Source organism: Mercenaria mercenaria, chromosome 13 (genome assembly GCF_021730395.1).
Source record: "Mercenaria mercenaria strain notata chromosome 13, MADL_Memer_1, whole genome shotgun sequence".
Taxonomy (NCBI): domain Eukaryota; kingdom Metazoa; phylum Mollusca; class Bivalvia; order Venerida; family Veneridae; genus Mercenaria; species Mercenaria mercenaria.
Window position 1 is genome coordinate 58,158,032 of NC_069373.1, and position 14,227 is coordinate 58,172,258.

General features: G+C 38.2%; 1 protein-coding gene across 3 annotated transcripts in view; it reads right to left on the minus strand.

The window, feature by feature from the left end:
- Window positions 1-8,088, minus strand: part of LOC123529468 (neprilysin-1-like) — a 10,696-nt gene extending 2,608 nt beyond the window's left edge. The window contains exons 1-9 of one of the 3 annotated variants that reach the window (XM_053521940.1): window positions 7,548-8,088; window positions 7,130-7,308; window positions 6,687-6,749; window positions 6,264-6,351; window positions 5,977-6,062; window positions 4,732-5,455; window positions 4,000-4,107; window positions 3,358-3,461; window positions 176-238 (exon numbers count right to left, since the gene is read on the minus strand). In XM_053521940.1, coding sequence (XP_053377915.1) covers window positions 176-238; window positions 3,358-3,461; window positions 4,000-4,107; window positions 4,732-5,455; window positions 5,977-6,062; window positions 6,264-6,351; window positions 6,687-6,749; window positions 7,130-7,270 — 1,377 coding nt within the window. In that variant the 5' untranslated portion in view covers window positions 7,271-7,308; window positions 7,548-8,088. Of the gene's footprint in view, window positions 1-175; window positions 239-3,357; window positions 3,462-3,999; window positions 4,108-4,731; window positions 5,456-5,976; window positions 6,063-6,263; window positions 6,352-6,686; window positions 6,750-7,129; window positions 7,309-7,467 lie in introns of all 3 variants that reach the window. The other 2 variants (XM_053521938.1, XM_053521941.1) reach the window with 2 other exon arrangements.
- Between the last annotated feature and the right edge of the window lie 6,139 nt (window positions 8,089-14,227).

Consider the following 14,227-nt stretch of genomic DNA (forward strand, 5'->3'; position numbering starts at 1 on the left):
AAAAGACGCCTCGCCAGAGGCTCGATCTCAGGACCATACGATCCGTGGATCAAATCTTTCCCTACATAGCTAAGCGGGAGGAATACAGCAATATATAATGTACTACACTATTTATGAAAAGTTTCTCTAGAAATGTTTCACACTGTATCATTTTCTTTCATAAAGAATACTGTACCTGATCAATAACTTGAAAAGCACCATTTAAAATCATCACATTTCCAATGTCGTAAAATTTATTCTGAAAAACAATAAGGTTATGATAATTTTTAGTAAATGATTATCTTCGAAGCAACAACGACTCTACAACAAAACATTTCTGCCCCCTCCTAGTAGTGGTCCTCCTAATGGTGTTTTCTCTATTCCTCTTAGTAGTTGTTCTGCTAGTGGTGGTCCTCCTAGTGGCGGACCCCGTTGTGATGGACTCTCTAATCCTCCTAGTAGTGGTCCTCCTTGCAGTGTTTCTCCTTGTGGTGGTATCTTTGGTCCTCTAGTCCTCCTAGTAGTGTTCTTCCTAGTGGTGGTACCTCTGGTCCTCTAGTCCTCCTAGTAATAGTCCACCTTGTAGTGTTCTTCCTTGTGGTGGTATCTTTGGTCCTCTAGTCCTCCTACTAATAGTCCACCTTGTAGTGTTCTTCCTTGTGGTGGTATCTTTGGTCCTCTAGTTCTCCTAGTAGTGGTCTTCCTAGTGGTGGTACCTCTGGTCCTCTAGTCCTCCTAGTAATAGTCCACCTTGTAGTGTTCTTCCTTGTGGTGATATCTTTGGTCCTCTAGTCCTCCTAGTAGTGGTCTTCCTAGTGGTGGTACCTCTGGTCCTCTAGTCCTCCTAGTAATAGTCAACCTGGTAGTGTTCTTCCTTGTGGTGGTATCTCTGGTCCTCTAGTCCTCCTAGTAATAGTCCACCTTGTAGTGTTCTTCCTTGTGGTGGTATCTCTGGTCCTCTAGTCCTCCTAGTAGTGGTCCTCCTAGTGGCGCTCCTCCTTGTTCCTCTAATCCTCCTAGTAGTAGTCCAACTTGTAGTATTCCTCCTTGTGGTGGTCCTCTAGTTCTCCTAGTAGTCGTCCTCCTTGTGGTAGTATCTCTGTTCCTTTAGTCCTCCTAGTAGTGGTCCTCCTAGTGGCGGTCCTCCTTGTGGTGGTATCTCTGGTCCTCTAATCCTCCTAGTAGTGGTCCACCTTGTAGTGTTCCTCCTTGTGTTGGTATCTCTGTTCCTCTAGTCCTCCTAGTAGTGGTCCTCCTAGTAGCGGTCCTCCTTGTGGTGGTATCTCTGGTCCTCTAATCCTCCTAGTAGTAGTCCAACTTGTAGTGTTCCTCCTTGTGGTAGTCGTCCTCCTTGTGGTAGTATCTCTGTTCCTTTAGTCCTCCTAGTAGTGGTTCACCTTGTAGTGTTCCTCCTTGTGGTGGTATATCTGGTCCTCTAGTCCTCCTTGTAGTGTTCCACCTTGTGGTGGTATCTCTGGTCCTCTAATCCTCCTAGTAGTGTTCTTCTTTGTAGTGGTATCTCTGGTCCTCTAATCTTCCTTGTAGTGTTCCCCCTTGTGGTGGTATATCTGGTCCTCTAGCTGTCCTAGTAGTGTTTCTCCTTGTGGTGGTATGTCTGGTCCTCTAGTCCTCCTAGTAGTGGTCAACCTTGTAGGTTCCTCTTTGTGGTTGTCCCTCTGGTCCTTAAGTCCTCCTTGTGGCGGTCCTCCTTATTTTGGTATCTCTGATCCTCTAGTGCTCCTAGTTGTGGTCCTCCATGTAGTGTTCCTCCTTGTGGTGGTATCTCTGGTCCTCTAGCCCTCCTAGTAGTGGTCCACCTTGTAGTGTTCCTCCTTGTGTTTGTCTCTCTGGTCCTCTAGTCCTCCTAGTAGTGGTCTTCCTTGTAGTTTTCCTCCTTGTGGTGGTATCTCTGGTCCTCTAGTCCCCCTAGTAGTGGTCCACCTTGTAGTGTTCCTCCTTGTGATGGTTTCTCTGGTCCTCTAGTCCTCCTAGAAATGGTCCTCCTAGTAGTGGTCCACCTTGTAGTATTCCTCCTTGTGGTGGTCTCTCTAGTCTTCTAGTCCTCCTAGTAGTGGTCCTCCTAGTAATGGTCCTTCTTGTGATGGTATCTCTGGTCCTCTAGTCCTCCTAGTAGTGGTCCTCCTAGTAATGTTCTTCCTTGTGATGGTATCTCTGGTCCTCTAGTCCTCCTAGTAGTGGTCCTCCTAGTAATGGTCCTTCTTGTAGTTTGTAGTGTTCCTCCTCTCTGGTGCTGTAGTCCTCCTAGTAGTGGTCCTTCTAGTAGTGGTCCTCCTTGTAATGTTCCTCCTTGGGGTGGTCTCTTTGGTCCTCTAGTCCTCTTAATAGTGGTCCTCCTTGTGATGGTCTCTCTGGTCCTCTTAGTGATAGTCTCTCTAGACCTCCTAGTACGGTTTCTCCTGATGGTGGATTCTCTAGTCCTCCTGGTAATGGTCCTCCTAGTGTTGGACTGTAGTCCTCCTAGTAGTGATCCTCCTGTGATGAACTCTCTAGTCCTCCTAGTAAGGTCTCATTTAGTAGCAGATTCTCTATTCCTCCTAGTAGAAGGTCCCCTAGTGGTAGACACTCCATTCCTCCTAGGATAGTCATGTTAGTGGTGAAATCTCTAGTTCTCTTAGTAGAGGTCCTCCAAGCGGTTGTCCTCCTAGTGGAGGACTCTCTAGTCATCCTTGTGGCGGTCCTTTTATTGGTGGTCCTCCTAGTGGTGGCCCTCCTAGTGGTGGACTCTCTAGACATCCTAGTGGTGGTCCTTTTAGTAGTGGCCCTCCTAGTGGTGGACTCTTTAGTCCTCCTAGTAGTGGTCCTCCTAATGGTAGTTCTCTTAGTGTTGTTCATTCTAGTGGTGGTCCTCCTAGTGGTAGTTCTCTTAATGGTGTTTATTCTAGTGGTGGTCTTCTTAGTGGTGACTCAGATCCTCTAAATGGTGGTCCTCGCAGTAGTGTTCCTTTTAGTGGGGGTCTCTCTAATCCTTGTGGTGGTCTCACTTAAAAGGTTGTTCTTTAGTACACTTTAAATTCCAGATTATTTCAATCTATTGCATTTTGCTTATTCAACACTATTAAAATACTAATTACTGTATATCTTCTGTTTACCACGTATCTGTGAAGCAGACTCAATAAGAGAAACTTCATCTCTGTGCATTACCCAGTAATGTTAACATTTCAAAGGTTGCACTATATATATCTTAAATGTATAAGCAATATGTTCGTGCAATAAATCCTAATATCTACAGTTAACATCATCCGTAAAGATTAAGGGAAAATACGGCGCAATAGTTTAGTTCTAAAATTTGAATAAAGGAAACCATTACTGAAAAGGGAAAAGCATTTACTCGAGGAAAAACAAATATTAATTTCCTACCTGAAATGTCGGAAGCTGACTACTGAAGCACTGACGTACATCATTAAAAGCTAAAGTGTTGGTTGTTCCCCACCACAGCGGCGGGATCCCGCCTGTTAAAGGTCCTGTAATGAAAAAATACCTTTAAAAAGATGTGTATTTTCAGTGCAAATGTGTTGCCTGAATGAAATACTCGTCATTGTAATCAACTTTATTCTGATAGAAAAGTCATAACTGTAACCTCACAAAGAAGCAATGTTTTACTCTTTATTTATATATGACCGATTTCAGTGATATATTTTTCCGGGTGTTACAAACCTTAAATTGTGATATGGAACAACTTTATAAGAGTATCAGCTGGAAGCATTCAACGCAACCAAATAAGTCATAGCAAACTCAGTTTAACTGAGCCCGTTCGTAAGAGGCAATGAAACGTGTATCACCGCTTACACTCCTAGCATCGGTTTATTTACATTTACAGAGATTTGGACATCCATCAAAAAGCCCCACTATCTTAGATATTATACATGTATCTAGTCATTAGCTTGCAAACTTTGATGAGTTTTTGAAACATGTACAGTGTGGATGGAACAAGTACTGACGGCTGTTAAGTCATACTTTTGAGTTTCACTACTCGGTAAGAGTAAAAGACGCAACTATTACCCGTTAAAACTTTGATGAACTCTTCTGTCATCATCATACCTATGTAACCGTAGATATCGAATGGTGGTTCGCCTTCAGTTAGGTATATGGTTAGTCCCGATGGAAAACCTTAAATAACAAACATTTCTTGCCGCAGTTGTGTACACTGTGAGGGTTTAGCGCAAAACTACTGTATCTTGTTCTTTATTTATATACAGTTACAATAGTTTTGCACCAAACCCACTGGTAAATATTGCTAAAGTCTTTGCCACCTTTTATAACATTTCACCTTTGTTGAAACTACTTTATTATCTAATTACTGTATTTAAGAACAAAGTATGAAGTATACTCCGGACATAGTTTAAAAGACGCTCTTCGAATATACGTTCTGTATATAAAGTTGTGCCTCTGTGTACTTTGTACAATACATGTAGATGATGTGAACGTTCCTCAAGTTATAAGTATGAATACTTAATCAACTGTATCATATAGAATAACTCAATTTTCCCGAACAACTAGAAGTATAAAAACTACGAGCGCTGTTGTGGAGAGACATTTTCATTTTAAGCTCGCCACACGGCACTTAAAGACTACTAATTGTGAGAGTTGAAAAATTGAATGAGATCAAGCTAGATAATATCAGAATTTGAATCTGTTTATGAGAGGTAAAGAACAACAATGCTTGTTGTCTAGAAATGTATTTTAAAATTTACCCAATGGACAGCTAATTGGAATGATTTTGTCAACCTTTACCTATTGCATTGAAGTGTGCATCAAAATACACCTTAGCACTTGTCCAGTCCATCGTTATCTCCGTGGCTTTTGATCCTAATCTGTTAATCTCGAACGCATGCTTCTGCCTATGTAACTCAATGGCCAGAGACAAAAAAGACTGGCCAGATACATTCATAGTTTGTTGAACGGTTGACTTCAGAGGCGAAAAGTGCATTTTTATATTTCTAGCGAGTGCAGAAACTGCTCTGTCTAAATCTGGTTGTATCCATGTAGAAGCTGACAGATATTTCTGAAAAGCATCACTAACTTTGTTTTTAATGTCTGTTAGCTTAAGCCTATTTCTTAAGACTTTCTGCGTGAATTGGCCAATGTAAATAGCATGGATCTCCTCATTTGCTAGATTCAGTGAGTGTTCCACACAGTCTATATCTGTGTATACCATGTCACCTTTTGCACCAATATCACTGAGCAGACTCCTGAGAGATAGCGTGGTGTATGGCAATACGCGTTTAACAAGAACGTTCATAAAAACAAACAATTTCATATCCTCTTCGTCCAAATTACTCCACAGATTGTCCAGGGCGTGAAAGTAGTCCGGGTTAACAAGCAGGACAGGGACATCCCGTGATATCCCTGTGGCAGCATCCCAAGGTATGGAGGGATACACTTCCTTCAGGTTGGAGTACGTATATGAGAGTGTTGTGTACAGTAAATCACTCACTGATGTGGTGTTTTCAAGAATCTAAATATCAGGAGAATTATTGATAGTGAATAAACAAAAACAACATTAAAACTACAACAATTTATAATAATAATAAAAATAAACAATATTTTTATAATGTTCTACTAAGCTATAAGGATATCTTTACAATATTACACTAATAGTAAAACAATTAAAGGCATTTTGTTTTAAAAAAGGAGTTTTTATTTTCTTACGTTGAAATACGATTTCGATGTTATGTCTATGAAGAAAGACACAATCTTTTTTAAAGAATTTTTAGACCGGTGTCTTTTTCGTAAAACTTTGGTTAAAAACAGAAAGAATTTAAATAGCTGTACTTTGTATCATACACATTCTATGATATATTTAAACATACATGTATTGGACTATCTATCAATTTCAAGATTTAACATCAGTTCATATCTATCTTTTTTTAAATGAAATTTTCTTTGGAGGCATCCTTGATTGAACAGGAAATGAATGGCATTGATTGTTTGTCCAAGAGAGAAAACTTCAGTATATATTCATGTTTAATAACATACCTTTGAAATATTTGTCTCGATGAAATACGCACGAAGAACTTTATCAAATATTTTCCCGTATTCTTCTGTGGAGTTGGAAGATCCCTCTGCAATATAGATAGACACGGACTGACAAATACAACTTGCTTAGAGGCCATTTAAATATTAATCTTAAGCAAAAAAAAAAAAAAAAAAAATGAAACAATCAGGTGCGATTTCAACAAATTAAGCATTATTCAGGTGTTATTTTCAAATTTAGCATTGACCTGTAAAGCTATTTTTATAATTGCGTTACAGTGTCAACTTACCGGGCGCTTGGCGTTTACGTCGAGATCCCAATGTGGAAATGTAGGAATTCAGAAGTTGTGTTAAACCTTCTACATATCTGAAAGATTCCTGAAAGTACACATTAACGGTATCTACGTACTTCCATAAGTATTTATTACTCATAACAATATATCAACATTCTTACTTGAGACAGAGGTGAACATATCTTGCAATTTTATTATGAGTCATTAGACGGAAAGAAAGTGTTTAATCAACAGCAGCAATGCTTTTCTTGAAACTTCTATTTTTTAAATGATTTGTTACCGTTGTTGTTGCTTTTCTGTGTTGTTTTTGGTTTTGATTTCAATTGATAACTTGCGTATTGCACTTTACTGGGTTGTCGGTCTTCCTATATGTGCAGTCATATATTTCTTAACAGCACAGAAAAGACCTGATATAGTTACCTCTCCTCTGTTAATTGGCTGATCGTATATGACATAATCTAAGTATACTGATGTCGGTTCTAACTGAAATTAAACATTGTACTAAGAGTACATGGGGTTACGATTTCAAAAATTGGAACTCTGCAAATGCATAACCGATACCGGTAAATAATTCATGAACAATGTTCATCATTCGCAGCAAACATGAGCAAAATATTTAGATAGAAGTTATTAAATACATTTAGAAAAATGGACGAAAATGGATATGATATTTTTCTTTCGTGTATATCAATACACGCGCTAAAATGTAACACAAAAATAACTATTTTTACAAAGTTGATACACATGTCGGTATAATTTCATATAAGGCAAGATGGTATATAATGTCTGATCAATTTTGCTTTTACTATTAAGTTATTCTAAAAAACATTAACCACCCACTCGTGATTATAAGATTACTATACCTTTAAGGCATGCACGTTAATCCCTTCTTCATTCAGTATCATCACTGTGGACATTTTGAAGAAAGGAGATAGTTCAAACCTCGTAACCGCACCCTGCAATACTTCATCAACTGTGTTCGGTATATTGCCGTCTACTGTCATACCCAGTCGATCTACAAATGCATGTATCTCTTGCACTTCTACAACAAAAATAGATAAGAAATATATTAAAAAATTGCACAATCCGTTTTAAAACGCTCTCCTATATTAGAATAAGAAAGCTTTTAGCATACCTATACAATCAATTGAAAAGAAAGAAAGAAGATGAAATTAAAGTCTGTTCCATTCCAAAGGTTTACCCCAACTTTGGTGTCACATGACAAAACTACGACACTTGCCGGCAGAGTATACATGGTTTGATAAACTAAAAAAAAGTCACCCTCGAGAAATTTAACGATTTTTTTCTGCTTTGCCAAATATCCAAATAAATGACAAATTTATATTTTCAACGGCAGTCTCCCATTGTAATTTCTTGTCGCCATTGGAGTTTGCTCTCTAAATTTGGAGTATTACGGGAAAATTCACGTGAATTTTATCGGGAGCGATTCAAGACTCATTTCGTTTATGAATGCATGAGTGAAATGAAATGTTGTATTTAAAAAAAAAGCTATAACAATGAACACATTATTTAGATCTAACAAAAATGTAAATTGACTCACTTTTAACAAAGTTATATACACTCCAAAATTCTTCCAAGTCTTCAGTAGCTCTATCCAATCCTCGATGAGTAAATTGTAAACAAACAAGCTCTGTGAAACATCGGTGAAATTCAGGCATCAATCGCACCATGCCCTTGAAACGATGACTTGTTCAAAATAACATCATTTCCAAACGTATGGTTCAAAGATAACCTGTATTTTAGCATCCTTACTGAAGTATTTACAGTCCGCCACATATCCAATTTCTTTCACAATGGTCGGTTTTGAACTTCAATAAACAATATTCACCGGCTGTGTATGCAAGAGAATTCTTTTTCTCCGAAAGAAACTTGTGACGTATTAGACAAATGACGTAATCTTGCTGTGGCCATATGCAGATTTATACGAGGCGCACAAGGGAAATATTACCTCTAGGTTTAAATACACAATCAGCTGATAGAAGATAGAAATCTTGACGTATCTATGTCACGCTAGAATTATACTCTACTTCTTGAAATATATATTTAAACAATGCTTAATTGTTTATCGTTTTATCAACCTATCTATTTTATTTCATTTCTTTTTTAAATTTTGCTGTTTATATGGAAGCATCTCCTTTTTCTTTTAAGCTCGTGACTTACTCTTGATCCGAGGGCTGCTAATTTAGATTTCTTTTAAAGCGAAATCGGACCGCGAACCCATTCTCTCTATTTATTTTTATCAAATCTATCATTATTATTAAACCAGATTTATATTTGACTTAAATAACTTGTATGAACGATCCAGAGAGCAGTCATAGAGCCTACTCGGAATTTGAAGTTATTTATAATGGCGATTCCAGAATTAAATTTATGGGGGGAGGGGCGGTGTCGGACGGCAACCGAATCTTTTAATGACGGGTGGTGGGTTCCATCGGAAAATCATAATTATGGGTGATGGGGTCCATCCAAAAATCATAATTATGGTGGTGGTCCTCACAAAAACCGTCTTTATGGGTGATGGGTTAATTGTAAAAATGTATAAAATATGGGTGGGTGGGTGTTTGATCACCTCTTTTAATTAATTACGGACGTTTTCCTTTCTTTTTAACTTTAAGTTGCTACTTTAATGAACGCAATTTTGACATTACCGATCTAAGAAATATTATCTTTTTTGATAAATTTCTGTTCATTAAGCATTTCTTTTTTTTTCTGTCTCGTTCCCTTTGAATTTGAAGTCTTGGTCATGCTTTTAGCGTCCTTAATTAATCGCTGAAAGTATGTCAGTCAACATTTTCTGACGTAATAGAATCATGTCACCGATTACGTACTGTGTCTCGCACTTGTGCAGAAGTCAGTAAAATCCGTGGAGACTGATTGATACCTCACTTTTCCCGCCTTTCATTCACACTCGTGTATTCTGTCTGGCACGTGACGCGTATAAATATTTTTTTGTTATGCCACGGACATAGTTTCAGAAATGAAATCGAGGGGCCTCCGTGGCCGAGTGGTTAAGGTCGCTGACTTCAAATCACTTGCCCCTCATCGATGTGGGTTCGAGCCTCACTCGGGGCGTTGAATTCTTCATGTGAGGAAGCCATCCAGCTGGATTACGGAAGGTCGATGGTTCTACCCATGTGCCCGCTCGTGATGAAATAATGCACGGAGGGGCACCTGGGGTCTTCCTCCGCCATTAAAGCTGGAAAGTCGTCATATGACCTATCATGTGTCGGTGCGACGTTAAATCCCCAAAAAAAAAAAAAAAAAAAAAAAAAAATGAAATCGAGGCAGGCCGAAAGGAAAACATGCGTGAATTGAGTAAAAATCTTAGCATGAAGATCGCTGTTCCCAAAAATTAGTCGATTTTTCCATGCATGCATAGATACTTAAAACAGGCGTACAGAATCCACGCGCAATTCCACACAAAATCCACTGCCGACGTAAATATCATATCGTCATCATCTATATTAAGGACATACCTGACACAGGTATTTCAATATATTTGTGAAGCACTAGCCGATTCGGATTTGTTTACAAAAAATGCTAAATCGCTAAGAAAACCCACATCAATATTCATTCACGTCTATAATTAATTATGGGAAGTCACTAATGTCGCACACAATCATATTTGAAATGTTTTCTTTACTAATACATGGCCTAACATGTATCTGAACTATTTAAACTGTTGCACACACAGTTTGTCTATTTTTCTTTCGAATTGTTCGGTTAAATCGCTTATGCAAATCGCGAACATCAATTTCTTCTTTCTCAAAGCCAGCATCGTAAAAAGAAAACTTTTTTAAAACTTATTTTACGTTGAAGTAAAAATAAAATTGACGTCCGAAATATTTCATATCTTTTCCGAAACATTACCTGTCTTTACTATTTCTTTCATAGTTAAACAGTAGGTGGCCAAAAAAATCACAAGTTGTTACTTTAGCGTTTAGCCATTTAAAGGCACTGACATCCAGATTTTTGCTTAAAGTTTGGTCAGATTTTGAATATATGAACACGAACACGAGGTTGTGTTGCTAATCTGTTTCAGAATGCCAAATTAAGAGATAAAAACATGCTCGAGTCGGGAATCAAAAAAAAAAAAATCTTATGTGTTTCTGTAACATAATCTGTCATTAACTATTAAAACTTTCATGAGAAATTTAGCAATAATTTTCTGATATCTATTTTTTTGTTGTTGTAATACTTTCTGGGGATCAGTGCTTTTAAAACAAATTTATTAAAACATATACTGCGTGCAATTATTTTGAAAACGGGCTAAATTTCCTTAACCCGCCGGCTTAGCTCAGTAGGAAGAGCGTTGGTCTACGGATCGCGGGATCCTCGGACGGGGCGTATGTTCTCCGTCGTGACGATTTGATAAAAAGGATTGTGTCTGAAATCACTCGCCCTCCACCTCTGATAATTAATGTGGGGAAGTTGGCAGTTACTTGCGGAGAACAGGTACTGGTACAGAATCCAGGGACACTGGTTAAGCTAACTGCCCGCCGTTACATGACTGAAATACTTTTGAAAAACGACGTTAAACCCAAAGCCAAACACACAAAAACAAATTTCCATAAATCATGTCCAAAGAAATTATAAGCCTTGTCGGCGTCAGGGAATGATACTAGTTTTAATGACTCAACATGATTCTTCCCAAACCATATTTCTGTAGAACCTGTGCTAGATCGATACATACATTTTCGTACATTGTTCGGCAGATGTTGAACACAACGTTAAGATGGAAACGGGAATAGTAACATAATGAAAATCCAGCTTAGATATACGTAAATATCGGGCCATCGTATACAACATAATGAATTTCTCCATAGAACCGGAAGCAGACGTTTCTTCTTCGTATTTTGGCGGGAAAACTGCATTACCTTCCATGATGCTCCTTCGGAAATGACCGTGTGCTTATGGAAAATTACGTGTTGGCGTTATATTTTCGCGTCACCAGAAACGTTAAGTACTATGTTGAAACTTTCATGTAATTGTAAACAAAATGCACTACAACAAAATGAAAATGCATGCTTTAGAGCTCGAATTTTTATATTGTGCCTGTACGTCCATGACATACTCTGAAACGTCTGTATTTTATATTTTTCATTCGAGTTTCAGTGACAGAAAAATTAATATAAGAATAATGCCCATGTGTTCTCAAAATAACGAGACGTTCGCACGCACATATGTTTTTTTTTTAGAAATCACCTTGTTTTTTGTGTTTGTTTCTTTCTATTTTCTTATTTATTTATTTATTTTATTTATTTATTTATTTTTCATTTTGAGGTGGCCTGTCACGAATTCCCCCAAGAATTAACATAATACAATAACAAACACAGTCTTTTCAAATATTAACTCGGGCATTTTAATTTTGAGTTAACCCCTAGTTTATTGCGCTACGGGCGCCGCCATATTGGAAAGTCGACGTAACGTCATATAGCATTACGGTCGATGGGGGAAAAAGAAAAAAACTGAGCCGTGCCATGTGAAAACCAACATAGTGGCTTTGCGACCAGCATGGATCCAGACCAGCCTGCGCATCCGCGCAGTCTGGTCAGGATCCATGCTGTTCGCTTTCAAAGCCTAATGGAATTAGAGAAACTAATAGCGAACAGCATGGATCCTGACCAGACTGCGCGGAGGCGCAGGCTGGTCTGGATCCATGCTGGTCGCAAACCCACTATGTTGGTTTTCTCATTGCACGGCTCAATTATTTCTTTAATATATACTTTATTAAAAAAATGAAAAACAGGTCTAGAGATATTGATGTATGGGATATAAATATGTTTTTTGGACGATTTTACCGATACTGAAAATTCAGAAACGAGGTAAACGTAATATGTGGAACAGACTTTAATCATTTATTCATCTCGTACTTTCTTGCTATTAATAAGATGTGAAAGGTTTGAACGTTTTCAAGATTTTAAGTTACTAGAAACAGGGTTGGTTGATGTGACAATGTTACGAACATCAGATGTGCTACTTTACCTTGAATATTCTGGTTGATCTTCTCATTGGATTCTATACAAGACTGTAGCAGTCGTTTGGAAATCTTGGCGGAAAAACTTTCATCTTCTCTGTATGGCCGCTGTAGTATACCTATATGAACGGATAAATTGTATATCTTTATAAGCAAGTATTTGGTGCATTTTCCAAACTTTTGGGATTCTTAGAAATAAGGTACATGTAGTTAATTTACTAGAAGTTTTTATTCGGGGTATTGCATTTTTGTCATAAACTCTATCAAACTAGAAGATGCTTTGGTAGAAAGGCGCATGTGAATCCCAAAGCATAGAAGTAATAGGCAAGGAGTCAATAGGAGACAGGCGCGATAGTCCAAGAGACACTGATGGTTAGCTTAGTGACTGAAATGTGATAGAGATCATCCTTTCGTCATGCCCAATCATCTCATGAAGTTTCACTATTCTCGGTAAGTGAATTTAAAACGATTTTCCATGCTCTGGCCCCGTTGACATTGATCTTTGATCGAATGACACCAAATTCAATAGAGGTGTTCTACTCCGTTAGCCCTCTAACCCTATGAAAGAATGTCCTTAACAGTTGTCATCTACTAGGCATGTCCAATCGTTCCTTGAAGTTTCAACTTTCTGGGTCAAGCGGTTCTCACGTTATGGATCGGAAACGGTTTTCCATGTTTTGTGGCCCCTATGAGCTTGAACTTAGATCGAGTGACCCCAAAATAAATCGGTTTTGTCTACTCTGTATGTCCAACTATCCTATGGAGTTTCCCCGTTCTGGGGCAAGTGGTTCTTAAGTTATTGACGGAAACGGTTTTCCATTTTCAGGCCCCTGTGACATTGATCTTTGATAGAGTGACCCTAAAAGCAACAAAAGGGGTCATTTACTTTCTAAGCCCTTTCACTCTAGTTTGATGGTTTCTCTAGTTATTGATCGGAAATAAAGTGTGGGTGATTCTGGCCCCTGTGACATTGACCTTTGATCGAATAACCCCAAAATCAACAGAGGTCATTTACTCTACATGTCCAATCATCCTATGAAGTTTCAATATTCTGGATAAAGTGTTTTTCAAGTTATTGATCGGAAACGGTTTTCCATGTTCATGCCCCTGTGACATTGGACCACAAAAACAATAGGATACGCCCTATCGCCCTATGGCGTTTAAAAGTTCTAGGTAAAATGGTTCTCATGTTATTGATCGGAAATGAAACTGTTTTACGCCTGTAATATCTAATTTTATAATAATGACTCAATAAATGAGAATTATAATATTTTAATTACCCAAAGTTTTTCATTTATGATATTATAATCACTGGATACTAACCTTTTATCTCTTGTAAGAGATTCTGTCTCAGTTCTGCTTGAACTGACTGTGGGATATTTTTCACATTGCCCTTCTTGTCTTGCTGAAGCTGTGACCATCTTCCGCACGCAAAGTCATAGAAATCAACACACGGGCTCTTATCAAAGTCAACTCTTTCAAGAGTGTTATTTGCTGCTAAACAGTCGCTTGATGTGCAAATTACTTCTTGTTTTCCTATCTTCGGGAAATGAACTGGATCGACATCGACAGTTACTTCAGTAGTAGTTGGCGAGAGAGTTGGCTCAGAACTATTTCTTGTTGTTGTGTCTAATGGTTGGTCTGTAGTATTAGTTATATCAGACACCCTAGTGGATGATGATGATGATGATGATGGCGAAGTTATTTTAATTGACGTATTTAATTCTCCGCCTGTAGTTACTGACAACGATGTTACACTTGAGATGGGTGATTTCGTAGTGGGTGACAGTGTTGTTTTCGTATTAGAAGTTACTGACTTTGTACTGCTTGTTTCTGACGAAGAGGCTGAAGTGTCTGTTCTAACAGATTTAGAAGAAGCTGCAGATGTAATCGATATACTTGGACGTAAACTAGTTTCTCTTGTGACTGATACATGTTCTGTTGTTGTAGTTACAGTTTTTGA